Source organism: Bos indicus x Bos taurus, chromosome 1 (genome assembly GCF_003369695.1).
Source record: "Bos indicus x Bos taurus breed Angus x Brahman F1 hybrid chromosome 1, Bos_hybrid_MaternalHap_v2.0, whole genome shotgun sequence".
Classification (NCBI taxonomy): domain Eukaryota; kingdom Metazoa; phylum Chordata; class Mammalia; order Artiodactyla; family Bovidae; genus Bos; species Bos indicus x Bos taurus.
Window position 1 is genome coordinate 87,053,528 of NC_040076.1, and position 27,564 is coordinate 87,081,091.

Consider the following 27,564-nt stretch of genomic DNA (forward strand, 5'->3'; position numbering starts at 1 on the left):
CAGCCTCCTGGCTACTACTCAAACATGCACCAGCTACTCCTCTCACTGACAGAGAGGACTTCAAGCCCCACACCTACTGTTCCCTCAACCTGGAACTCTTCTTTCAGATGCCACATGATCCACTCCTCACTTCATAGAGGTCTCAGATCAAATGTCATCTCAGAGAGGCCTTCCTATAAATAGCGACTCCTCCCCTCCTTCCACCCCACTCTCATCCCAACCTTTCTTTACTGTTGTCCATGGAGCTCAAAATAACACCGTATCACATATTTATGTGTGTATTTGTTCACTATCTCCTTTTACCCCAGGCTATGTCCTCCATAAGGACAATAAGTTTGTTTTGTTGGTGGGTTTTTTTTCATTATTATTATTATAAAATTGCCAAATATTTATTTCACATGTCTATTTTGTTTACTGGAATATTCCAGGCACAGAAAACAGTACATAGCATGTGGTAGGCATGTCTTGCTCCACCCCATGTCCTGATTTGTTTTTATATCTTTTCATAAACCACCTATAAAAGTATAAATTGGGGTATAAATCAGTGATATTTAAAAAGGAATGAATCAGAGAGGATTGCCTTTCCCATCATCAACTAAGTTTCTGTTGTTATCTATCACATTAACTGACAACTCCTCCCCTCCAACAAACAAAAAAACCAAAAGCAAAATATCACAGGTATGAAACAGAAAACAGACAAGAACAGTTGTGAATGAGAATCATTTTGCCTGGTACTTAGTGATGCAGAGACCTTGTCTGCCGTCCCCAGGATTCCCTAAGAACCCACACCACCTAGTAAACAAGAGTGAGTATGAGCTGAAACTTTTTCATGTTCCTTGACCCTGGTTGGTTTTTAAAGCTCTTTTGGAATAATTTTATATCAAATTCTAAATCTTCAGTTTGAGAGATTTGGGGCTGATCTCGCACTAGGTGGTTACCCTCTTAGAATCTTCATGAAATAAAGAAAGAACATGATCCCTCACAAGGAACTGACCCCCCCAAAGTATGAGAGTCACTCAGTGCAGTTATGACCCCATGGACTACAGCCTGCCAGGATTCCCTGTCCATGGAATTCTCCAGGTAAGAATACTGGAGTGGGTAGCCGTTCCCTTCTCCAGGGGATCTTCCCAACCCAGGGATCAAACCCAGGTCTTCCACATTGCAGGTGGATTCTTTACCATCTGAGCCACCAGGGAAGCCCCAAAACAACACCTTAAAATAATTGAACCAAATATTTAATGAGCACTTTCCAATAAACCAGGGTGATTTCAGTGAAATGTTGCTCAGATACCAACAACCCAGCAGGTTAACAAAACAGACAGAACAAACCCACACACTCCAATACAGGCAAACATGTCTTTAAGCCCCCAAAAGACATTTTCCCCTCTTTAGTTAAAAGCAATTAATTCACATGTATACTCAAAATCATAAAAACACAGAAAAAAGATTAGCACAAATCTTAGTCCTATAATTAAAATTAACTGTGTTTATCAATAGAAGCAATCACTCCATGCATTATTCAAGGCCTCCTGCTAGGAACCAATAGCAAAAGAGAGAGTCTCAATAAATTTGAAAAAATTCAACAGGTAAGAAATCTCAATTTATATCTGTTTCCAAACAGAACATCAAGGTGAATAAACCAGACAGTGAAGCCACTGCTGATTCTTCTCCCGGTTGCCAGAGATCTCCCTCCAAAAAACAGCTTCATCACACTCTCAGAAAATACAGAGATCCCTTCTTATGTAGCTAGAAAAGGCATTTTAAAGCAAAGTAAATCATTTTTAAAATGTTGACTTTCAAGACTTCCCTGGCGGTCCAGTGGCTGGGACACCGTGCTCCCAATGCAGCAGGCCCAGTTCAGTTCCTGGTCAGGGTACTAGATTCTGCATGCCTCAACTAAGACCCAGCCCAGCCAAATAAATACATAAGACATTTTTTGTTGTTGTTGACTTTCAACAGGGACACTTTTACACTGTCTAGAAGAACTGGACAGAACTACCTAAACTACCATGTTCAACCTCTGGCCAGTGGAGTCCCTCTAACGAGTCAGAATTAAAGTGCCTGAAACGAGCATCCTTGGTCCCCACTCCCCTCTTCCAACAAACCTGTCCTTTTCTGAATTTAGGAACATGTCGCCAGCCTTTCTAATAAGAAGGATTTTTAATATCTAAATTTTACCACCCCCACCCAGAGTAATGGGGATTGTACTTGATTTTACTCTTTGAAAAAGAAAGCACTGTCAGGAAAATTAAATGCAAACTTGGAAAGTAAAAGAGGTAGGCAGAATGCTCTTTTGTATTGTTAGGTAGTTAGAATAGGAAAAAGGAGTCCAGAATGGCAGTGGCTAAAAGACAAAGAAGGGAAAAGCCAGCAAAAATAGAACAAAGGAAGGTCTGAGGAGGATTGGAGAGACAACCTCAGATAAACAGCCCTCCTGGCTAGCCCAATTTACATAGGGCAGGCCCAGGGGGAAGAGAAAAAACATGTAAAAAGAGTCAAAATTGGGTGGGAGGGGCTTCTCTTCTCTTCACGTCTTTTGGGTTGGCCAGCCCTCACACCTTGAGGATGTGTTTTCCTTTACTTTCTAAATAAAACTGAGCTGTAATACAGAGCTGTAATGCTGGTCCATCCAAGGAAACTACACAGAGCCGTAACACTGGTCTGTTCATTGCTTCAAATTTTTGTTGCAACGAAACAGAACTGAGGAAATCACACACTCCCCCGATGGTACCATATGGAGAAATGGCCACCCAAGGATTGTCTAGGGTAGGGACCAGCATACTATGATGCCACATAGGCTGAATCCAGCCCACAGCCTGTTTCTGTGCTGCCAGGGAGAAAGGAGAAAAGAGGGGGGACAAAAATATGAGATGGCAAATGTAAGGCCCATGAGGCCTAAAACATTTACTATCTGGACCTTCAGAGAAAAAACGTGCAGACCCCTAGTCTAGGGTAATGAACTTACTTCCTCTCACCACTTACTACTGATTAAAGATTCCACACTTAGTGAAGTTACTTGTTAACTTATAGATTTTTGTCTGGCAAAGATACCAAAAAGTTCTCTCTGGTGGAATATATACAAGCATGCCTCAGAGAGATTGTGGGTTTGGTTCCAAGCTATCACAATAAAGCAATTATTGAAATAAAGCAAGTCCCATGAATTTTTTTGGTTTCCCGGTGCATATAAATAAAAACTATGTTTTACATTATACTATAGCCTATTCAGTATGCAATAGCATATGTCTAAAAAAGAAATGTGCATATCTTAATTTAAAAATACTTTATGGATTGAAAATGCTAACCATCATCTGAGCCTTCAGCAAGTTGTAATCTTTTTGCTGGTGAAAGTGAACGTCATTCAATTGCGTCTGATTCTCTGTGACTCCACGGACCGTAGCCTGCCAGGCTCCTCTGTCTATGAGGACAGAGGAGTCTGTGTCTATGCCTCATAGTCTGTGTCCTGGCCATAATACTGGAGTGCACAGCCCTTCCCTTCTCCAGGGAATATTACTGACACAGGGGCTCTGAAATATTGTGAGAATTACCAAAATGTGACACAGAAATACTAAGTGAGCAAATGCTGTTGGAAAAAATGGCTTCAACAGACTTGTTTGATGTGCCACAGCCACAAGCCTTCACTTTGAAAAAACCACAATATCTGTCGAACACATAAAAGAGAATCACATTAAAATGAGGTCTGCCTGTGCTGATGTGATTCCAGTTCTGTAAGGATTAAGCCATCAGCCACTGCAGACACCCTCTCCAAAGTATTCTTGGGACACTGATCTGCTTTTGATAGCAGACTGTAAAGTTTCCTTACCTTTTAAGTAATCTGTTGTAACTTTCTGTATTTGCCTTTCAAATCTTTTATTGTCACTTTGGTTCAATGAATAAGTATTGCTTCACACTAACCTATGATCCTATCTGACCAAGTGTTTTAAAACCTTTTGATTTCTTTGACAAAGTTCTTTTGACCTCTAAGTAACTTTGAGATGATTCCAAGGGCCCCTGAAACAACCCAAAGTAATTAGGTTCAATTGGTATGTTAAATTACATAGGAAGATATTGTCAAATAAGTGATGATAAACCTTAGGTTATATTATGTGGGTAAGATGGTGTGATCACTCACCTAGAGCCAGACATCCTGGAATGTGAAGTCAAGTGGGCCTTAGAAAGCATCACTACGAACAAAGCTAGTGGAGGTGATGCAATTCCAGTTGAGCTATTTCAAATCCTAAAAGATGATGCTGTGAAAGCACTGCACTCAATATGTCAGCAAATTTGGAAAATTCAGCAGTGGCCACAGGACTTGAAAAGGTCAGTTTTCATTCCAATCCCAAAGAAAGGCAATGCCAAACAATGCTCAAACTACCACATAATTTCACTCATCTCACACGCTAGTAAAGTAATGCTCAAAATTCTCCAAGCCAGGCTTCAGCAATACGTGAACCGTGAACTTCCAGATGTTCAAGCTGGTTTTAGAAAAGGCAGAGGAACCAGAGATCAAATTATCAACATCTGCTGGATCATGGAAAAAGCAAGAGAGTTCCAGAAAAACATCTATTTCTGCTTTATTGACTATGCCAAAGCCTTTGACTGTGTGCATCACAATAAACTGTGGAAAATTTTGAAAGAGATGGGAATACCAGACCACCTGACCTGCCTCTTGAAAAACCTATATACAGGTCAGGAAGCGACAGTTAGAACTGGACATGGAACAACAGACTGGTTCCAAATAGGAAAAGGAGTACGTCGAGGCTGTATATTGTCACCCTGCTTATTTAACTTATATGCAGAGTACATCATGAGAAACGCTGGACTGGAAGAAGCACAAGCTGGAATCAAGATTGCCGGCAGAAATATCAATAACCTCAGATATGCAGATGACACCACCCTTATGGCAGAAAGTGAAGAGGAACTCAAAAGCCTCTTGATGAAAGTGAAAGTGGAGAGTGAAAAAGTTGGCTTAAAGCTCAACATTCAGAAAACGAAGATCATGGCATCTGGTCCCATCACTTCATGGGAAATAGATGGGGAAACAATGGAAACAGTGTCAGACTTTATTTTGGGGGGCTCCAAAATCACTGCAGATGGTGACTGCAGCCATGAAATTAAAAGACACTTACTCCTTGGAAGGAAAGTTATGACCAACCTAGGTAGCATATTAAAAAGCAGAGATATTACTTTGCCAACAAAGGTCCATCTAGTCAAGGGTATGGTTTTTCCAGTGGTCATGTATGGATGTGAGAGTTGGACTGTGAAGAAAGCTGAGCGCCGAAGAATTGATGCTTTTGAACTGTGGTGCTGGAAAAGACTCTTGAGAGACCCTTGGACTGCAAGGAGATCCAACCAGTCCATCCTAAAGGAGACCGGTCCTGGGAGTTCATTGGAAGGACTGATGCTGAGGCTGAAACTCCAATACTTTGGCCACCTCATGCAAAGAGTTGACTCACTGGAAAAGACCCTGATGCTGGGAGGGATTGGGGGCAGGAGGAGAAGGGGACAACAGAGGATGAGATGGCTGGATGGCATCACTGACTCGATGCACATGAGTTTGGGTGAACTCTGGGAGTTGGACAGGGAGGCCTGGCGTGCTGCGATTCATGGGGTCACAAAGAGTTGGACACGACTGAGCGACTGAACTGAAGTTCATTAATATAGATATTCCAAAATTATATGGAATTCCTAAAAATCTGGTGTGTGCTGGTATAATGCTACCAGTCTAATTCTAGTTATTATCTTAAAATGTGTCATGTCCCAGAAATAACCAAGTTTCTTGTCAACTGCATTGTAGTGATATCTTTAGCCATGCCATTTTGAGTCTTTTGTCGTTGTTTTACTCTGATACTTTTATGAAATGAATTACTTCAAGAAGATCCATAAAAAGGACTTTTTGACCAATATAAGTTGCTGATGACTTTCAGATAGTACCATTGAACTGGGTAAGAAATTTGAAAACTAATGGAGAATCTGATGGTTTCATCTAGATCAACAGGAATTAATTACATGGAACCAAGTGAAGTGATAAATACAATTTATACTTTTACGACTTTTTGTCCAAAGCATTCATGGCTTTTAATTTTTGTTTTCCAGAAAAACTTTCCTCTTATGCTAATAGAGACCTACAACTGAGACCTACAACACGCTGATAAAGCATACCTTCTAAAATGAAGATGAAACATGTATCTTTTCCTCTCTACCTGATCCCTCTGGAATCTGGCTTCTCCACCTGGCTTCACCCTGGACTTGATGGCTTATTGTAATCCAGACTGCCACTAGTTATACTAACCATCATTTTCATTTGTTCTCTCCTTGTTGTTTCAAACTGTTTTGTATCTCTGTCTACTGTATTATGACCTTACTAAAGTCACCAGCTATATTACTGATATGTTACTGGTGATTTTGCCAAGAATCATGTACAGATGTGAGAGCTGGATCATAAAGAAGGCTGAGCATTGAAGAATTGAAGCTTTCAAACCGTGGTACTGGAGAAGACTCTTGAGAGTCCCTGGAACAGCAAGGAGATCAAACCAATCAATCCTAAAGGATATCAACTCTGAATATTCACTGGAAGGACTGATGCTGAAGCTCCAATATTTTGGCCACCTGATGTGAAGAACCAATTCATTAGAAAAGACCCTGATGCTGGGAAAGATTTAAGGCAAAAGGAGAAGAGGGTGGGAGAGGATGAGATGGTTAGACAGCATTGCCAACTCAATGGACATGAATCTGAGCAAGCCCCAGGAGATAGTGGCATGCTACAGTCCATGAGGTCACAAAGAGTCAAACACAATTTAGTGATTGAACAATAAAAATATTACTGATATTCTATTTCATAAGACTGTTGTCTCTTGCATTATCTGATGTGTAAAACAGGCCTCTGACAAAATTAATGGTGGCTAAACAACTTGAGGTAACTGATTACATATATAACCCTATGTAGAATAACCATAATAGTACAGCTCTAGACATGGGACAAATAGATTCGTGGGATTAGATCTGATAGACAAAGTGCCTGAAGAACTACAGACAGAGGTTTATAACATTGTACAGGAGGCAATGAGCAAAATCACCCCCAAGAAGAAGAAATGCAGAAAGCCTTCCTCAGTGATCAATGCAAAGAAATAAGGGAAAACAATAGAATGGGAAAGACTAGAGATCTCTTCAAGAAAATTAGACATAGCAAGAGAACATTTCATGCAAAGAAGGGCACAATAAAGGACAGAAATGGTATGAACCGAACAGAAGCAGAAGACATTAAGAGCTGGCAAGAATATACAGAAGAACTGTATAAAAAAAGGTCTTAATGACCCAGATAACCACAATGGTATGGTCACTCACCAGAGCCAGCCAGACATCCTGGAATGTGAAGACACTAGGCCTGAGGAAGCATTACTATAAACAAAGCTAGTGGAAGTGACGGAATTCCACATGAGCTATTTCAAATCCTAAAAGATGCTGCTGTTAAAATGCTACACTCAATATGTCAGTAAATTTGGAAAACACAGCAGTGGCCACAGGACTGGAAAAGGTCAAAATTTCATTCCAAACCCAAAGAAGGGTAATGCCAAAGAATGTTCAAACTACTACCCAATTGTTCTCATTTGACATGTTAGCAAGGTAATCCTCAAAATCGTTCAAGTTAGGCTTCAGCAGTACGTGAACTGAGAACTTCCAGATGTAGAAATTGGACTTAGAAAAGGCAGACGAACCAGAGATCAAAATGCCAACATCTGTTGGACCATAAAAAGAACTAGGGAATTCCAGAAAAACATACACTTCTGCTTCATTGACTACACTAAAGCCTTTGACTTTGTGGAATTCTTAAAGAGCTGGGATACCAGACCACCTTACCTGCCTCCTGAGAAACCTGTATGCAGGTCAAGAAACAACAGTTAGAACTGGACATGGAACAACAGACTGGTTCCAAACTGGGAAAGGAGTATGTCAAAGCTATATATTGTTACCCTGCTTATTTAACTGATATGCAGAGTACATCATGTGAAATGCCAGGCTGGATGAAGCTGGAATCAAGATTGCAGGGAGAAATATCAATAACCTCAGATATGCAGATGACACTACCCTTATGGCAGAAAGCAAAGATGAACTAAAAAGCCTCTTGATGAAAGTGAAAGAGGTGACTGCAAAGGTTGGCTTAAAACTCAACATCCAAAAACTAAGATCATGGCATCTGGTCCATCACTTCATGGCAAAAAGATGGGGAAAAAAATGGAAACTGACAGACTGTATTTTCTCAGGCTCCAAAATCACTGTAGACAGTGACTGCATGTGTGCTAAGTCACTTCAGTTCATCTGACTCTCTGCAACTTTATAGACTGTAGCCAGCCTGGCTCCTCTGTCCATGGGATTCACCAGGCAAGAATAATGGAGTGGGTTGCCATGTCCTCCTCCAGGGGATCTTCCCAACCTAGGGACTGAACCTTTATCTCCTGGAATTCCTGCATCACAGGCAGATTATTTACTGCTGAGCCATCAGGGAAGCCCTGGAGCCACGACATTAAAAGAGGCTTGCTCCTTGGAAGAAAAGCCATGACAAACCTAGACATCACTTTACCAACAAAGGTCTGTAGAGTCAAAGCTATGGTTTTCCAGTAGTCATGTATGGATGTGAGAGTTGAACCATAAAGAAGGCTGAGCACCAAAGAATTGATGCTCTCAAATTGTGGTGCTGGACAAGACTCTTGAGAGCCCCTTGAAAAACAAGGAGATCAAACCAGTCCATCTTAAAAGAAATCAATCCTGAGTATTCATTGCAAAGGCTGATGTTGAAGCTCCAATACTTTGGCCACCTGATGAAAAGACCCTGATGGTGGGAAAGATTGAAGGCAGGAGGAGAGGGGGCAACACAGAATAAGATGGTTGGATGGCATCACCAACTCAATGGGCATAAGTTTGAAGAAACTCCAGGAGATAGTGAAGGACAGGGAAGCTTGGTGAGCTGTAGTGCACGGGGTCGCAAAGAGTTGGACACAACTGAGTGACTGAACAACAAGACATAGGAAGAAGCAACAAGGGAAAGAATTTCCTAGATGGTAAACTAGTACAACAGACAACCCATAGAATTTTAGGTTATCAACAGGGCTTAATTCAAAAAAAAAAACTTGTTGAATGGCCTATCAATGAAATCCCCATCTGACCTAAGCATGAGAATTCCTAGTACAGTGGGACAAATTTGTCATGAAATGCCTCCCAACCCTAGATCAAATCTGTGACCAGGAGGGGGCGCTGTAGATGGGGAATGCTTCCTGCCATTCTGGCTCTACAAAGATCAAGCCTTCAGCTGCCACCACTGACCACAGTGCAGCCTCAGGGAATTCAGGAGGGAGAAAAAACGAACCTTTCTGTACTCTGGATACCGACCTTAGATAGACAGTTAAGACTCATATCTAAGGAATGATTTCAATGAGCTAAGAATCTTGCATCTTCCCCGACATGGAAAAGTACTACGATCATGTTTTCTTTGTGATTAGCAGTAAGCTTTTGATGTTCAACTACATGTTTTTCTTCCAGCAAATACTCTTATTAATATACACCTTGACTCCTTCTTTAAGTCTTCAGAGAATTCCTCAGATGATACTGTCCTCAGTAGGTTCCCTGAATAAAACTTGCAACTTTCAGGTTCTGAGATTTTTCTTCTGCCAACACCTGTAACTTCCAGGAGTTATGAGCCTCATAGACACTAATTATACATCTAACTCAGCCATCAAATTATCTTTAAATATTCTAAAAGCATCTTTTCAGATGCTTTTGAATCAGTAATAACAACTAACTGGTTCCCTAATCAAAGAAAATCTGTCTATAGGTTCAGTTTTCATGTACCTGACAGTCATTTTACTTTTTTGAAAACTATAGTTCAACAACACATAATGACCAAAAGCAATGCTAGATTCAGGAGTGCAATTAATTTACATTTTATAAATCATTTAAGCATGTATATCTACTTAAAAAGCATGAGATTGTGAGGGCAGGACACATTATTTAGTCTGTTTACAGAGTGCTCAGAACACAGGGCTTCCATGGTGGCTCAGACAATAAACAACTTATCTGTCAATGCAAGAGACATGAGTTCAATCCCTGGGTTGGGAAGATTCCCTGGAGAAGGAAATGGCAACCCACTCCAATATTCTTGCCTGGAAATCCCAAGGACAGAGGAGCCTGGTGGGCTACAGTCCACAGGGTCGCAAAGAATGGGACACGACTGACAGCACACAGACAGCTCCCCAGGATACAGAAACACCAAAACCTCCCTGGAGCAAACACCAAGACCCTGGGTGCTCTGCAGCCTTCGGATGAGAAACCAAGACTGAATTTTCCAACTGAATCTCCCTAACTTGAATAATGTGTGTCATTACCCATCCGTAACAACAGAAGGGAAAATGTCATTCCCAACTTACCAGCATCTGACTCACAAGCATCCTACATCTGCAACCTCCCTATCTTCAACTGCTTGGTTTCCCTCATTCCTGCTCTGAGAAAAGACCCACTGTCTGTGCTGGGGGGGCAAGGAGTGGATCTGGAGCTTTTAGAAAACTATTCAATTCCCAAAAAGACAGAAAGGAGGATTTGAGTAAATCAATAACAACTTAAAGTAACTGATAACATGGACAGAATCTTAAAAGGTCTACAAATTGCCTTCCCAACTCCAGCCAGCTCAAAATCACCAATCCACCTGGACTTCTCATTGTCATACTGCCTAAAACAACAAGTAGCAAAGACTTTCCTCCAAACTCAATAGTTCCTGGCCGTCTATACTTCAGTGTGAATTAGTTTAAACTTCCACAGTACCACTGAAAAGCACAGGTGCTGACTAAGGATGAGAAAGAGAACCCAGATGTATTCAGTGTGTGCGGCTTTTGAGGAGCCCACCGGGGCTTAGCCTCCCAGCTGCTGTGCCCTGCTCTACAGCTCCTATTCTGACTGCATTCCTTGGGGAGTTCTGAATGTTGGGAGCCCCACCATTATGTAAATGAAATGTCTCTCTGCTCTCCTTGCTGGAAAATTCTCAGCTGCAGGAGAAGATGTCTGCGCCATTAGAGCGATGTGGCTGAAGGAGCCGGAGCAGGTTCTGAGTAATCACAGCCTAATCACATTTTAATTACATTGGCAATCAGTGAGTTCTTCTAAAAAAAAAAAAAAAAACAACTAAGCACTCATTAAGTGCAACACAGAAACAGAAATGATTTTGCAAATGGCAGGAGCCCAGATAGGTCAGACTGATGACTTGATTTCCCACTTCTTAAGAATTTTAAAAACTCAACAGAAAGTTAAGTACAGCTCTTAAGACAGGTAAGAGATGACCATAAATAGTCTTTTGAAAAATAGGCTCCTGCCTGTGTTCCAATTTAGAAAACTGGAAATAGGATGACTCAAGAGAGGGCAAAGGACAAAGTGCAGCCTTCAAAATCAGCCAGACCTGAATTACAAGGTGGTCCTACCACCAGCAAGTAGGTATCTTGTTAGCTACCACTTTCTCACTGTGAGGAGCCAGGAAAGATCAGTAAAGGAAATGCCTGGCATTTAGTAGACATTCAGTAAAGCACAGCTACTATTTCATCAAGTGTTGAAAGCACGAACCCTTTTAATCAAATTAGATAACATCATGCAATGATATTACTTCCTCATTCAAAAAGATAACAACAGACATTTTTAATTAACATATTCCCTAAAGGAAGACTTGATGCAAGTGCTTCTTTAATCCCAGTCACTATTTTTCCAGTTCAAACCCCTCCCATGTCATTATTTTCAGAGTTAACAGGCTATAGCGACATCCCAGTAGCCACGCTACTCCTTAAAGTAAGAGTAACCTACTCTTAGGTCTTCCCTTGTGACTCAGCAGTAAAGAATTCTCCTGCCAATGCAGGAGACACGAGTTTGATCCCTGGATTGGGAAGACCCTCTGGAGAAGGAAATGGTAACCTACTCCAGTATTCTTGCCTGGGAAACCCCATGGACAGAGGAGCCTGGTGGACTAAAGTCCATGGGGTCACAAAGGAGTCGAACTGCAAGGCTCCTCTGTCCATGGGATTCTCCAAGGAAAAAGAGTGGGTTGCCATGCCCTCCTCCAGGGGATCTTCCCACCCCAGGGATCAAACGCGCATCTCCTGTGTCCCCTTCATTGGCAGGCAGGTGCTTTACCACTAGCACCACCTGAAGACAGACGCTCATACTCTCAGAACCTCTGCAGAGAACTCTGGGACAAGACTCTTTCTGCTGAATTTTAACCTGGAAAGATTCAATAGTAAGAGGCATTGGCAGCCATCCTGTGGCCATGAGGGAGTGCCTGTTTAAGACTGGAACCAACCCTAAGGAAACAGAGGCAGACGATACACCCAGACAAAAGGTTTGAGTTCTGGAGTCAAGGGCATGCCCAAAGTCAAGTCTTCCTGGGACCTGCTAGCTTTTATGATACAACACATACCGTTTTGTTTAAACAAGTTTGGCTTAGCAATCCTACTACTTATAAAAGAACCCTGAAAACTGTTGTTGGTTTTATTTGATCTGTCTGTTTGGGCTCTCCATTTTGCTCCTCAATAGAAATTACCTAAACCTTTAAAATTTCCTCATTATCCTCAACTCAAATGTTCAAGCCAATTCACCAACCAAAACAAAATTTAAAAGCAATGTCTTGAGAATGTAAACAACTCACCTAAAAAGAATACATATTTTTCTGAGTGGAACCTATGAATTCAATATAATTCTAATCAAATCCCTGCAGAAAGGCCAACTGCAAGATCAGGAACTTTTCAAAATTCAGGAGAAACAGTTTAGAAAATATACCAACACAAAATTGGAATAAAAATTTACTAAGCATGGCCTTTCCCATCAAAGCAAGACCCAGTTTCCCCTACAGCCAGGCAGTCCCTCCTTCATCAGGAAGCTTGCACAAGCCTCTTATCCTCATCCATCAGAGGGCAGACAGAGACAAAACCACAATCACAGAAAACTAACCAAATTGATCACAGCTTTGTGCATCTTAATGAAACTATGAGCCATGCAATGGAGGAAACCACCCAAGACAGATGGGTCATGGTGGAGAGTTCTGACAAAATGTGGTCCCCTGGTGAAGGGAATGACAAACCACTTCATCATTCTTGGCTTGAGTGTCCCATGAACAGTATGAAAAGGCAAAAAGATACGACACTAAAGAATGAACCCCCTAGGTCAGTAGATGTCCAATATGCTGCTAGAGAAGAGCAGAGAAATAGCTCCAGAAGAAATGAATAGGATGGGCCAAAGCAGAAACAATGCCCAGCTGTGAATGTATCTCATGGTGAAAGTAAAATCTGACGCTGTAAAGAACAATATTGCATAGGAACCTGGAATGTTAGATCAATCAATCAAGGTAAACTGGAAGTGGTCAAACAGAAGATGGCAAAAGTGAACATCAACATTTTAGGAATCGGTGAACTAAAATGAATGGAAATGGGCAAATTTAATTCAGATGGCCATTATATCTACTGCTGTGGGCAAGAATCCCTTAGAAGAAATGCAGTAGTCCTCATAGTCAACAGAAGAGTCTGAAATGTGGTACTTGGGTGCAGCCTCAAAAACGACAAAATGATCTCTGTTCATTTCCAAGGCAAACCATTCAATATCACAGTAATCCAAGTCTATGCCCCAACAACTAATGCCAAAGAAGCTGAAAGTGAATAGTTCTATGATGACCTACAAGACCTTCTAGAACTAACACCAAAAAAAGTTGTCCTTTTCATCATAGGGGATTGGAATGAAAAGTAGGAAATCAAGAGATACCTGGAGTAATAGGCAAGTTTGGCCTTGGAGTACAAAATGAAGCAGGGCAAAGGCTAACTGAGTTTTGCCAAGAGAACGCAAGGGTCATAAACAAACACCCTCTGCCAACAACACAAGAGACAAGTCTACACACGGACATCATCAGATGGTCAATATCAAAATCAGATTGATTATATTCTTTGCAGGAAGATGGAGAAGCTCTATACAGTCAGCAAAAACAAGACCAGGAGCTGACTGTGGCTCAGACCATGAACTCCTTATTGCAAAATTCAGACTTAAATTGAAGAAACAGGGAAAACAATAGGCCATTCAGGTATGACCTAAATCAAATCCTTTATGATTATACAGTGGAAGTGACAAATAGATTCAAGGGATTAGATCTGATAAGAGTGCCTAAAGAACTATGATGGAGGTTCGTAACATTGGTATAGGATGCAGTGATTAAAACCATCCCCAAGAAAAAGAAACGCAGAAAGGCAAAATGGTTGTCTGAGGAGGACTTACAAATAGCTGAGAAAAGAAGAGAAGCAAAAGGCAAAGGAGAAAAGGAAAGATATACCTATCTGAATGCAGAGTTTCAAAGAATAGCAAGGAGAGATAAAAAGCCTTCCTCAGTGAACAATGCAAAGAGACAGAGGAAAACAAAATGGAAAAGATTACAGATCTTTTCAAGAAAACTGGAGATATCAAGGGAGCATTTCATGCAAAGATGGGCACAAAAAAGGGAAGATATAGTATGGACCTAACAGAAGCAGAAGATATTAAGAAGAGATGGCAAGAATACACAGAAGAACTGTACAAAAAAGGTTCTAATGACCTGAATAACCATGATGGTGTGATCACTCATGTAGAGCCAGACATCCTGGAGTGTGAAGTCAAGCGAGCCTTAGGGAGCATTACTACAAAGCTAGTGGAGGTGATGGAATTCCAGTTGAGCTATTTCAAGTACTAAAAGATGATGCTGTCAAAGTGCTGCACTCAATATGCCAGCAAATTTGGAAAACTCAGCAGTGGCCACAAGACTGGAAAAGGTCAGTTCTCATTCCAATCCCAAAGAAGGGCAATGCCAAAGAATGTTCAAACTACCACACAACTGCACTCATTTTACATGCTAGCAAGGTAATGCTCAAAATCCTTCAAGTTAAGCTCAACAGTACGTGAACCAAGAACTTCCATCTGTAGAAGCTGGATTTAGAAAAGGCTGAGGTACCAGAGATCAAATTGCCAACATCGTTGGACCATAAAAAAAAAGCAAGCGAATTTCAGAAAAACATCTATTTCTGCTTCATGGACTACACTAAAGCCTTTGACTGTGTGGATCACAACAAACTGTGGAAAATTCTTAAAGAGATGGGAATACCAGACCACCTTACCTGCCTCCTGAGAAACCTATATGCAGGTCAAGAAGCAACAGTTAGAACCAGACATGGAACAACAACTGGTTCAGAATTGGGAAAGGAGTACATCAAGGCTGTATATTGTCACCCTGCTTATTTAACTCATACGCAGAGTACATCATGAGAAATGCTGGGCTGGATGAATCTCAAGCTGGAATCAAGACTGCTGGGAGAAATCTTGATTTCTTCATATCACCTCAGATAAGCAGATGACACCACCCTTATGACAGAAAGCAGAGAGCTTCTTGATGAAAGTGAAAGAGGAGAGTGAAAAAGCTGGCTTAAAACTCAACATTCAAAAACAAAGATCATGGCATCTGGTCTGTCACTTTACAGCAAACAGATGGTGAAAAAATGGAAACAGTGACTGGCTTTATTTTCTTGGGCTCCAAAATCACTGTGGATGGTGACTGCACCCAAGATATTAAAAGACACTTGCTCCTTGGAAGAAAAGCTATGACAAACCTAGACATCATATTAAAAAGCAGAGACATCACTTGCCAACAAAAGTCCATCTAGTCAAGGCTATGGTTTTTCCAGTAGTCATGTATGGATGTGAGAGTTGGACCATAAGAAAAGCTGAACGCCAAAGAATTGATGCTTTTGAATTGTGGTACTGGAGGAGACTCTTAAAAGTCCCTTGGACTGCAAGGAGATCAAACCAGTCAATCCTAAAGGAAATCAACCCTGAATGTTCACTGGAAGGACTACTGCTAAAGCTTAAGCTCCAATACTTTGGCTACCTGATGTAAAGAGCCAACTCATTGGAAAAGACCCTGATGCTGGGAAAGACTGATGGCAGGAGGAGAAGGGCGACAGAAGATAAGATGGTTGGATGGCACCACCAACTCAATGGACATAAGTCTGAGCAAGTTTAGGGAGATGGTGAAGGACTGGGAAGGCTGGCATGCTACAAGTCCATAGGGTCGCAAAGAGTCAGACACGACTGAGTGACTGAACACCACCACAGAATATGTAATTCTGAGAAGTCACTAAACCAGAAACACATGCGACTATATGGAAAACCGTATAGCTTCAGGGGCAGGAGAAAGGGGAGATGAAGCAAAGGAAAACATGTTTCTGCCAGAAAAACTCAATACTATAAAGCTACGAGGTATAATTTACAATACTTGAAACTGTCAAACAAATCAATAAAAAAAAATAAACACTTCAATAAAAATGGGCAATGGGCAAAGGAAGTGAGGAAGCAATTAACAAGAAGAAAAACAACTAGGCAATAAGGATATGAAAAATATGAAGAGTGCTGGGCTGACAGCACTGCTGGGAAGGATGGGGAAAGGAGCTCATGGCTGTGTTTGAGGGGAGTGAAGCAATCATCTGTATTCACATCTCAAAACACACATTTGACTCAAAAACTTCACTTCCAGAAACTCACCCTACAGAAATAATAAAGGAGGGCCTACCCTGGTGGTCTAATGGCTAAGATTCCAAGCCTCCAAATCAGGGGGCCCGGGTTCAATTCCTGGTCAGGAAACTCACAATTAAGAAGAGTCGGCATGCTACTGCTAAAGAGTCGGTGTGCTGCAAATAAGACCCAGTGCAGCAAAGAAATAAATAATTTTTTTAAAGTAACTTTAAAAAAAAAGAAGGGAGAGTTCAAGAATATTCATTACGGCATTATTTTTAACAAAAAAAAAGAAAGGAGTGGAGTGGAGGAGGGAAGAAATGAAAGAAACTTAAATGTTGAACAAATGTTTGTTACCTGGCTAGAGACTGAAAGAAGCATTTGTTATACTTCTGTGAACGGAATTCACCCTTTAAGAATAATGTGTTATTTAAAAATCACTGCCAACACCTTCTGAATGTGCAAATAACCCTGTTATTTAAAACTCTTTCTGAAATTGTTTTTTATTTAAATAATAGCTAGCTGGCCTAGAATTAGGTATATATATTATGGTACAACTGAATATTAATATATGTTCAATGACCTGGATTTACATAATGTATACCCACAGCTAGGGAATGAGCAGGCTATAAAATAGCATGAATAGTGGCTATAATGTACACCACAGTGAAATATAGTCATTATTTTGTAATAACTATAAATGGAATATCAGCTATAAAAATACTGAATCACTATGCTGTACACCTGCAACTAATATATTGTAAATTAACTATCTTTCAGTATTTTAAAGATATCATGTATAGAATAGAATGCTATGTTTCTATAAATATATATTTTTATATTCATTTTTATGTTTTTGCCAAGAAAGATCTAAAAGATATACACAAAATATTTAACAGTGACTGGGTTATGACTGGCTAGTAGGACTGTAATTATCATTTTCCTCTTTTCATAGCTCTGAATTTTCTCAAATTGCTCAAGTTATTATACATCCTTTTCATTGGAAGAAAAAATAACATAAATGTTAATTTTTGGAAAAGGAAAACAAGAAAAGTGACCAACATGTGTTCAGATGCTAATGCAGCGAAAAGATGTCATTCTTCCCCTTTCCTGTGGTTTCGGCCACAGAATGCAGCAGTCCACTGCTGGTTCCTCCAGGCGGCGCTCAGTGGAGGCAGCAGACAACTCCTGTGACCACCACCACGTGGCATGCACTTCCTCATTCAGTCATTCGTTTGCTCATCCCCTCCCATGGGCCAGACACAGTGCTGGAAAGGCTACTTGAAGAGCATCTGTTCTTCTACAAAATCCCACGCAGAATGCATTTGATGAGTTAGGGTGGTTTATGCATCTTTTATAACTAAATTTTTCTCCTCCTACTGCCCTTAGATTCTGCATATCCTCCATGTGCTTTTTCATAGCGCATCACTGTCTCCTTCCCCACACTCAACCATAATTGCTAAATTTGGAAGTGATGAGGAGTGAGAGCCACAGAGTTTGGCCCAGAGCACCTTTAAATTCAAGGGTGTTTAAAAACTTCATGAAATCCTATTCAAGGATGCGACTCAGAAACCAGGAATATATGCAGGTCACTCTGAGTTCAGTAAGCCCGAGGAGAGATGTGGCTGTTCTGTATCATTAATGACCATCTCCGAGAGAGTGGTTGGTCCATCCAAGCTCCATCAGAAGACTGGAAACCCTAATATCAGACTCTCCCTCCCTCTGCAGCCAAATACCTTGGCAGCATTACAAGGGCCCCATCTTGTGGTTTATTCCTTCTGCAAGAACTCACCATCCTAAAGAAAAGTCCATTACAGAAAATCACGGAAGCAGTGAACCAATGGACACGGAACACATAATAAATCCTGCTCGTGAATTATTGAGTAACTTGTCCGTAACAGCTTTTAATATTTTAGGCCAGGCAGTGATTTCCAAAAAGTAACACAAGCCCCTTTAGACAGGTTGGAAGTTGGGATAACTACAACTCATCCTTTTTTTATCTAGTCGGATTAACACAGTTTCAGTGAAGAAATACCTGTTTTATATAAAAGAAGAAGGAAATTTCCCTCCCCCTCTCTGTCTCTAGAGCCTTATCAATGCACAGGTGTTAGGTCTGGTAAGACCATGAAGCTACATGTCATACCATTATAGGAACAAATGCTGTTATGGTGAATTTAATTAGATACAATTATTATTTTGTTGGTACTTTCTATGCACCGGACACCACAAGCTCAATAAAAGTGAAACGGCCTCTGTCCTCCACCAGCTCCCTGTCAGCTGGGAGACACAGGTATTTACACAACTAATTTTATCTCAAGATGAACCTGATACCTCTAATAAGAAAAGCAAACACCCCGTTACAGGAGCTACGGGCACAGGCTCTGCAGGCAGGCTGCCTGAGGGGAAGGGGTTCTGGTTCTACTTCTCATCAGCACAGCGAGCTTGGCAAGTTACTTTGCCCTCTCTGCCTCAGTTTCCTCATCTGCAGCATGGACATAATCCCGGTGCCCACCTCACAGGGGTCCTGTGAGGACTAAACATGACATGAGAAGGACTGTTAATGTTGGTAGAATTGTCAGCAGCATGTGAGGTAAGGAGCGACTGATTACGATAAGAAGCTGGGGAAATGGCCCAGAGAAATGGAACCTGTGGCCAAGTTCTGAATAATGATGAGGATTTTAGCAAGCCGTGATGGGAAAGAAGAGGCAGTTTGCATCTAAGGGTTAGTCTGAATGAAGGCCTAGGGGTGAGGAGAAGAGGGACGAGGACCACTGAGTGGTGTGGCTACCATACCAGGCCCATGAGCTGTAGGTCTGGGGAGTGCAGAGGAAACAACACCGAGACACGAGCTGGCTGGGACCTGACGGCAGGGGGTGCTGGCTGCCAGGCTCCGATCCTGTAGGGAAGGAGAGCCCGAGAGACAGGGTACAGAGTAGGCAGGAACATGGATTCTGACTTTGAATCTTGACTCTACCTCTGAAGAACTATGTGATCTTGGGCAAGGTTACCTAATCTTTCTATGCCTCTGTTTTCTTACCTGTAAAATGGGTGTGGTGAGGATTAAATGAGTGTCTAGGTAAAGTGCTTAGAGTCGTGCTCAGCACAGGGTGACACATGTAAGTGTTTGCTGATGGAGGGCACCACATGCACCTACAGAAGTTCTTCCTGACCTGACAGCCCTTCAGAAAATGATCAGGAGGAGGTATGAGCAACGATACGGTCAAGGGTATAAGATTGCTTTTCAACCCTTCAAAAATGTTACCACGAAAATAACAGCTCTCTTTGGGACAAAAGTGTTCATGGCCTACAATGGAATTTCACCTCAAAGCACAGAGCAAGTCAGAGCTGGTGCTAAAGTGAGGCGCACACACCAGGTGGCATCCCTGAGTCTGCCAAGACTCCCCCAGGTCACCCTGGCCCAAGAGAAGTGGCCAAGTGCACCATTTATGCGGAGAAGGCAATGGCACCCCACTCCAGTACTCTTTTGCTTGGAAAACCCCATGGACGGAGGAGCCTGGTGGGCTGTAGTCCATGGGGTCCCTAAGAGTCGGACACGACTGAGCGACTTCACTTTCACTTTCCTGCATTGGAGAAGGAAATGGCAACCCACTCCAGTACTCTTGCCTGGAAAATCCCAGGAACGGGGGAGCCTGGTGGGCTGCCGTCTATGGGGTCGCACAGAGTCAGACACGACTGAAGCGACTTAGCAGCAGCAGCAGCAGCAGCACCATTTATGAGAAGCTGGGATCTGTGCTAAGATTTGAATGATGGCAGACTTCCCTAGTGGCTCAGACGGTAAACGCGTCTGCCTACAATGCAGATACCCAGGTTCGATCCCTGGGTTGGGAAGATCCCCTGGAGAAGGAAATGGCAACCCACTCCAGTACTCTTGCCTGGAAAATCCCATGGACGGAGGAGCCTGGTAGGCTACAATCCATAGGGTCGCAAAGAGACACGACTGAGCAACTTCACTTTCACTTTAAAGATGTCAACATACAGGAGTGGGAGGCAAGGGCGTAAAGAGAATGTTCCACAACCCCTTGAGCAATCCCTGAGGCAAGAACTTACTTCCAGATCCATCCTTGACTCTAGGTCCTTCAGGTTTGGCCTCAGAAACGATGTTCGCATTGGCGTTATTCTCCATCTCGATCACAAAGTCACTGTCCTCCTCAAACTCAGGGTGGCTAAAGATCCAATCCAGTGCTCTTTCCAGGTTACTATTCTGATAAAACAAAATATTTTTACAATGTATACTGTCCCGGGGCCTCATTATATCCTGACCGTTTGAACCAGGATGTCAAGCAGACAGGGCAGTAGGCCTAAATTCATTAGTCCTAAGTGGCTCTGAGTAAGAGGCTCTGACCCTGCTATGAAATGCACTTTCCATGGACATTCTGCAAGTCTCTCAACTGAGGTCTGTAATTGGATTCGCTGGAAAACAGTTCAGAGCAGCAGGTCAGCATTCCAAAGCTATATCAGTCCTAGCTCAGCATTTCTGTGAGCTGATGCTGATAATGATGAAAGGCTGAAGGCCAAAGAGAATGGCATCTGTCTTACTGTGGCTCTTTCCAAAGCCACACTAACTACAATGCTACCTTCTCCACCAACTGCATTTTGTGCAGATAACCATGCAGGGTGGAGGGAAGCTAACATGGGTACCAGGTCAGAGCCTCTTCTCCTAAATGTCAGCAGAGTGATTGAACTGCCGCAGAGACAAGATTGATGCCTTGATTAACGAAGACAACACTGGTTAGTTAAGTTACATTGTTTTAAACTGAACTCCATGTAATTCAAACCAATGGACCATAAAAGCATTTCCGTCAATCCCCTTTGTGACATTACTTGATGAGTTAAACAATTTGTTTAGATGTAGACAAAATCTTCAATTAAACAGTCAAGCAAGTAAAATAATTGGGGCATAAACAAGCATGCTGAGTATAACAAACTCCAGTTGAACATTTCAAGCATTTTAAAGGGAAACAGATTGTTCCAGCCAAACTGTCCGGAGCCAGCCGAGAGCCTCTGTGACCTCAGCAAGGGGCCCCATCAGAACCCAGTCAGGATGGCAAGAACTCGGGAGCAGATATCCACTCAAAAATGGATTGGTTCTGGTGGTTTAGTCACTAAGTCATGTCCAATGCTTGCAATCTTGATCCCTTGGACTGTAGCCCACCAGGCTCCTCTGTCCATGGATTTTCCCAGCCAAGAGTACTGGAGTGGGTTGCCATTTCCTCCTCTAGGGGAACTTCCCAACCCAGAGATCGAACCCAGGTCTCCTGAATTGGCAGGCTTTACCACTTAGCCACCAGGGAAGCCCTCAAAAATGGATTATGGTGTGAAAAAAAAAAAAGTTCAGTTCAGTCGCTCAGTTATGTCCAACTCTTTGCGACCCCATGAATCACAGCACGCCAGGCCTCCCTGTCCATCACCAACTCCCGGAGTTCACTCAGACTCACGTCCATCGAGTCAGTGATGCCATCCAGCCATCTCATCCTCTGTCGTCCCCTTCTCCTCCTGCCCCTAATCCCTCCCAGCATCAGAGTCTTTTCCAATAAGTCAACTCTTCACATGAGGTGGCCAAAGTACTGGAGTTTCAGCTTTAGCATCATTCCTTCCAAAGAAATCCCAGGGCTGATCTCCTGATGTCTACACTGCAAGAGGAAGGCATCTATCTACCCTCCAATTTCCTGGTTCCATCTTTCCTGATAATATCAGGACTTCACTAATACCTGATAAAACTTCTCTCTCCACAGAGAGAAACAGAAGCAGAGAATTCCAAAGAAACTTCTCCATGGGGACTTTTGAGAGAGAACGCTCCAAGATCTTGGTATCAGAAAAGCACAATTTCTCCTGAAGAGCTACCTTATTGAACACAGGATCTCAAGCATCCCTCCTTCCTCTAAGGCCACAAGCAAGCTCCAAATAAAGTCTCTGACCTCATGCTAATAAACATTAAGAGGACACAGAGTGTGTTTCAGTTGGATTATCTTACCTCCATTGTATTATCTCCCTCTGTATGTTTCCCTCAATCATTTATTTTAGCTTTATATACACTACATGCAAATAAACCTTTCTGGGGTATAGTGGGTGAGAGACAGACATGATTCAAAATGATCAGAGGACACTGGAAAGTTTCAGTTGCCACTGACAAAACAGAAGAGGCAGGGGTTCACATGGTCTCTCGTGCTTACCGTTGCTCGCAGGGCCTGAATAGCCTGATTTCGATGGAATCCCATGGAGGTAATGATAGCTACAGTTTCTTCCGGAGGTTGGTTATCCAATCCAGTAGCACCAAAAACAGAGGCCCCAGCAGAAGCTGCTCCTCCATAACCAGGCATGGTCAGCGGTTCAGCAAAATCTGGAGAAAAGAATCACACTCAGGCCCTTTCCTTTTTCAGGTCTTGAAATAAACAACCCTTTAGAGCTAACAAAAAAAAAATACCTAAAGTTACAATAATCAAGACAGTCTAAAACTGGCATAAGAACAAACATATAGATCAATAGCCTAAAAGAATTCAGAGTTCAGATATAACCCTACATATCAACGGTCAACTGATTTTCAACAAGGGTACTGAGACCATTCAGTGGGGAAAGGACAGTCTTTTCAACAAATGGTGCTCGGACAACTACAAATTCACATGCAAAAGAATAAATTTGGATCCCTACCTCACATCATATGCAAAAATTCACTCCAGATGGATCACTGGCCTAAATGTAAAAGCTAAAACTACAAAACTCTTACAAGAAAGCATATAAGAAAATCTTTGTAACCTTGGGTTAGGCAATGGTTTTCTAGATACAACACCGAAAGCACAAAGTGACAAAAGAAAAAAAAGAGACAAAAGGAAACTATCAAGAGTGAAAAGATAACCCATACAACAGAAGAACATATTTGTAAACCATATATCCCATAAGGTAACTGTATCCAGGGCTCTTCAAATCCAAAAATACAAAGACAACTAACCTCATTAAAAACAGGCAAAGCATATGAATAGATATTTCTCCAAAGATACCTCATTGGTCAATATGCATATGAAAAGGCATTCATCATTAGCCATTAGGGAAATGCAAATCAAAACCACAATGAGATTTAACAAGGGTTGGTGAGGACGTAGAAAAACTGGAGCCCTTATACATTGCTAGCGGGGATGTTATACAGTCACTGTTAAAAAACAATTCGGTAGCTTCTAAGAGAGTTACACATGGAATTACTATATGACAGAGAAATTCCACTCACAAGAAATGAAAACATGTCCATATAAATATCTGTACATGGGGACTTCCCTGATCGTCTGGTGGCTGAGAATCTGCCTGTCATTGCAGAGGACACGGGTTCAATCCCTGGCAGGGGGTGATCCCACACGCTTCATAGCAACTAAGCCCTTGCACCACAACTACTGAGCCCATGTGCTGCAGCTGCTGGAGCTCCTGCACTTGAGCCTGTGTGCCACGATGAAGCCACAAAGAGACGCCACCGCAATGAGAAGCCCGTGAACTACAATGAAGGGCAGCCCTCGCTCGCTGCACCTTGAGAAAGCCCACACCCAGCAACAAAGAAAAGTGAAGCCAAACATAGAACACAAAAATAAAATGAATTTTTAAAATATATTTCTAAAAAAACTTTGCACAAAATGTTTATAGCGGCATTATTCATAATAGCCCAAAAGTGGAAACCCAAATATCCATCCACTGATGAAAGGATAAATAAAACATAGTATGCCCATACAACAGACTATTATTCAACCATAAAAAGAAATAGTACCAATATATGCCACACATAAATGAACCTTGAAAGCATGATGCTAAGTGATAGAAACCAGAAACAAACATTGCATGATTCCATTCATATGAAACATCCAGAACAGACAAATCCACAGAGCCAGAAAGAACGTAGATTAGTGATTGCCAGGGGCTGGGAAGAACAGGGAAAATGGAAAGTGACTTCTATTATCTACAGAATTTCTTTTTGGACGGTTGCAAAACTGTGAATTTACGAAAAACCACTGTAATATACACTTTTTATCTGGGGAAAATCTTCTTCCTCTTTATTTTTTAAATTCTGAAAGTATAACACATTTACAGGAGACTTGGAAAATACAGAACAAAGATACATATAGTTCCACTATATATTACAATTATTTTTTAAGTAGATAAATTAAGATTTTTAGTTGGAGTTTCAATATCAAACTCAAAAATTAATAGAATGAATAGACAGAAAAGTAGAAGGATATAGTAGACCTGAAAAGCACTATGAACCAATTCAACATAATTAAGATTTATACAACTGAAATGTATACTTCAAATGAGGGAATTATATGGTATGTGGATAAAAGTTAATGCTAACTAAACAGCCTCTATTTCTTCATGCACATTCTTTTATCTCAAGTTCTCATCATTTCTTAGCTAGAAGTATATCGCACATCTTTCCAATTTTTTTTTTTTTTTGCTACTGAATTATACATTTTAAAAGGGTGAATTCTCTCTCAACAAAGCTATTATTTAAAAGAGGAAAGAAAAGACTGTGACTTTGCTACACAGGCAAAATAACCATCCTCTCCCATCCACTCCACGCAGCAGATTATGAGCTGATAAATCATTTTCTGGGACACACCCTGAAAACACAGAAGGACCGAGGCTTAACATCACTGAGACCCAATCATGTCAGACTCCAAAGCCATCCCATTTTCTGACCACCTACCTGGCTCTTCCATGTGAACAACGATCCAGTTGAAGGCCACCTCGGCTCCCATATTTCCAGTAAAATACACAGCCTTCCGACATGCTTCTAGAGGGAAGCCCATCTCAGCCAGCTGCATCACCGAAGACTCATCAATATCTGATGCTACAGAGCACACAGGATAGTCTGGTGTAAAAAGTCAACCCTATTTCTTCTTGTCTTAGCTTCCCTTCACCCCTTATCCACGTGCTACCCAAAGAAGGTGCTATTTTGTTTAATGTTTAGATGGTGGTTTAACTGTGTTTTGTTTTAAGCCATCCAATATTAAGCTATTTGAGCTGAGTTTTTATCTTTGATCTAAATAGGAACCATGGTAATTACCTGAACAATCCAAGCACTGAAAAACAACTCCCTAATTTCCTATGGGGAGATCTAGTGTATTCCCAGAACCATTTCAGTCTTTTACATCACTCTCAAGACCACTACAGCAGCCTCTCTTAGGACTGAAATTGGAAGAGAAAGCATTCTCTACAGGCCAAAAAGCTTATTCCTTAAACCTCACAGGAAGTTATAGCAGGTATTTAGATATATCAGCAATCAAAGGATGCAATCACTCTCAGAAATGGAGAGCCCAACATTAAGATAGAAGGAAAATTTTTAACTGTATACACTTAAGATATTTAAAAAGATTGCTTTACAAACCTAACTTTGGCTTAGACACAGGTTTTCTTTTCTTTTCACAATAATATATAGATATGGGTAGAGAGGGCTTCCCTGGAGGCACAGACGGGAAAGAATCTGCTTGCGATGCAGGAGACCTGTGTTCAATCCCTGGGTCAGGAATATGCCCGAGAGAAGGAAATGGATCCTATGGACAGAGGAGCCTGGTGGTCTATAGGCCATGGGGTCGCAAGAGTCGGACACGACTTCATGACTAAACCATGGGTAGAGAGATGTGTAAACACACACCTATACATACACATGTCTATAGGTTTGTATGTATATTCATTCATACACATACTTGTACATGGGTGTGTACGTATGTCCATGTGTGTATGCACATACCACCCACACGAGGCTCTCAAATTACACCAAAGGCTGAGAGGGAACTGGAGCACAAAATATCCCCCTTTTGTCTTCCATGCCCTGAGGTCTATAATCTACTGAAAACTCTGCCAGAGGCAGCAATCAGTAGAACTGAGGAACAGAAATATCTGTTCTACAAAAATTAACCTGAAAATGTATTTACCAAAGTTCTGTCTCACAATGAGGATACACGGAACATGCTATCAAGATAAAATTTTAAGAAAACAGTGATATAGGACAACAGTGATTCCTCAATTGTGTTCTAGAGAATCCTAGTGTTCTAAGAGAGATGAACCACAAAATTAACGAACCACAAGACAAAGGGCTCCTGTGGTCAAATAAGTTTTTTAAACCTACGTTCTCTGTTCTCCCCAGAAATTCACAGTGTGCATTAAGGTAGTGAAAATTCTAAAGTCCTGTAATAAAGACTCCTGCAGTAGGTTTGGATTGACATGTTCATACTACAGTATACACAATAGATAACCAACAAGGACCTACTGTATAGGAAAGGGAACTATACTCGATATAAAAAAATAGACATACATATGTATAACTGAATCACTGTGCTATATACCTGAACTCATATGACATTGTAAATCAATGATACTTCAAATAAAATTTTTTAAACATTTTAAAATTTTAGTAATTAAAAAAAGGATTCCTCTGGGCAGAAACTATGAAATTCTTTCAGAGAATACTTTTCAACACCTTGTGAAAGACTCTGTTCTCTAGAATGCAGTTAAGTAATGCAGCTTAATAAGTGTATGCATGCATGTTACAGCATATTAAATTGAAAATGTCTAATTCCATTTTGGGGAAAATAGAGTAGAACCAGGCATAGGTAAAGAATAGCAGAAGGACAGATGCCAAATGTTAATACTGGTTATAGATGGGTGATGAAACCAGAGATGACTCATCACTAATATGTAATTTCTATACATCTTTTCATTTATAGTAAGAATATAATCAAAGTTACTCCTTTTAAATGTGTGAGAAATAAATGTAAATTAATCCCAGATAATGTTGTTTTCTCCTGGTGAATACAGCAGGCTTAGATCAGGAGGAAAATGGAAAACTGCTGACTGTGAGCTGAACTGCTCACAGTCAGTCAGACTCCTCTGATACAGCTCCAGCCACCCTTCACCTCCCCTGGGGCGAGATCCTGGAGACTGGCTCTTTGCAGGGCTGGGACAGCCGGCAAACTCCTCACACTCCAGACAAGGTCAAGTGACAGGACAGCATGCCTGACGCCTAGCCCTGGCTCT

At 41.4% G+C, this 27,564-nt stretch overlaps 2 protein-coding genes across 3 annotated transcripts in view; one reads left to right on the forward strand and one right to left on the reverse strand.

Annotated features, from left to right (window-relative positions):
• Positions 1 to 6,485, forward strand: part of PEX5L (peroxisomal biogenesis factor 5 like) — a 314,349-nt gene extending 307,864 nt beyond the window's left edge. The window contains exon 15 of the mRNA XM_027540359.1: positions 6,094 to 6,485. Coding sequence (XP_027396160.1) covers positions 6,094 to 6,115 — 22 coding nt within the window. The 3' untranslated portion in view covers positions 6,116 to 6,485. The remainder of the gene's footprint in view (positions 1 to 6,093) is intronic.
• Positions 1 to 27,564, reverse strand: part of USP13 (ubiquitin specific peptidase 13) — a 130,957-nt gene that overhangs the window by 8,683 nt on the left and 94,710 nt on the right. For both annotated transcript variants that reach the window (XM_027540338.1, XM_027540340.1), the window contains exons 17-19: positions 25,235 to 25,378; positions 22,728 to 22,894; positions 20,605 to 20,758 (exon numbers count right to left, since the gene is read on the reverse strand). In XM_027540338.1, the coding sequence (XP_027396139.1) occupies positions 20,605 to 20,758; positions 22,728 to 22,894; positions 25,235 to 25,378 (465 nt within the window). The remainder of the gene's footprint in view (positions 1 to 20,604; positions 20,759 to 22,727; positions 22,895 to 25,234; positions 25,379 to 27,564) is intronic.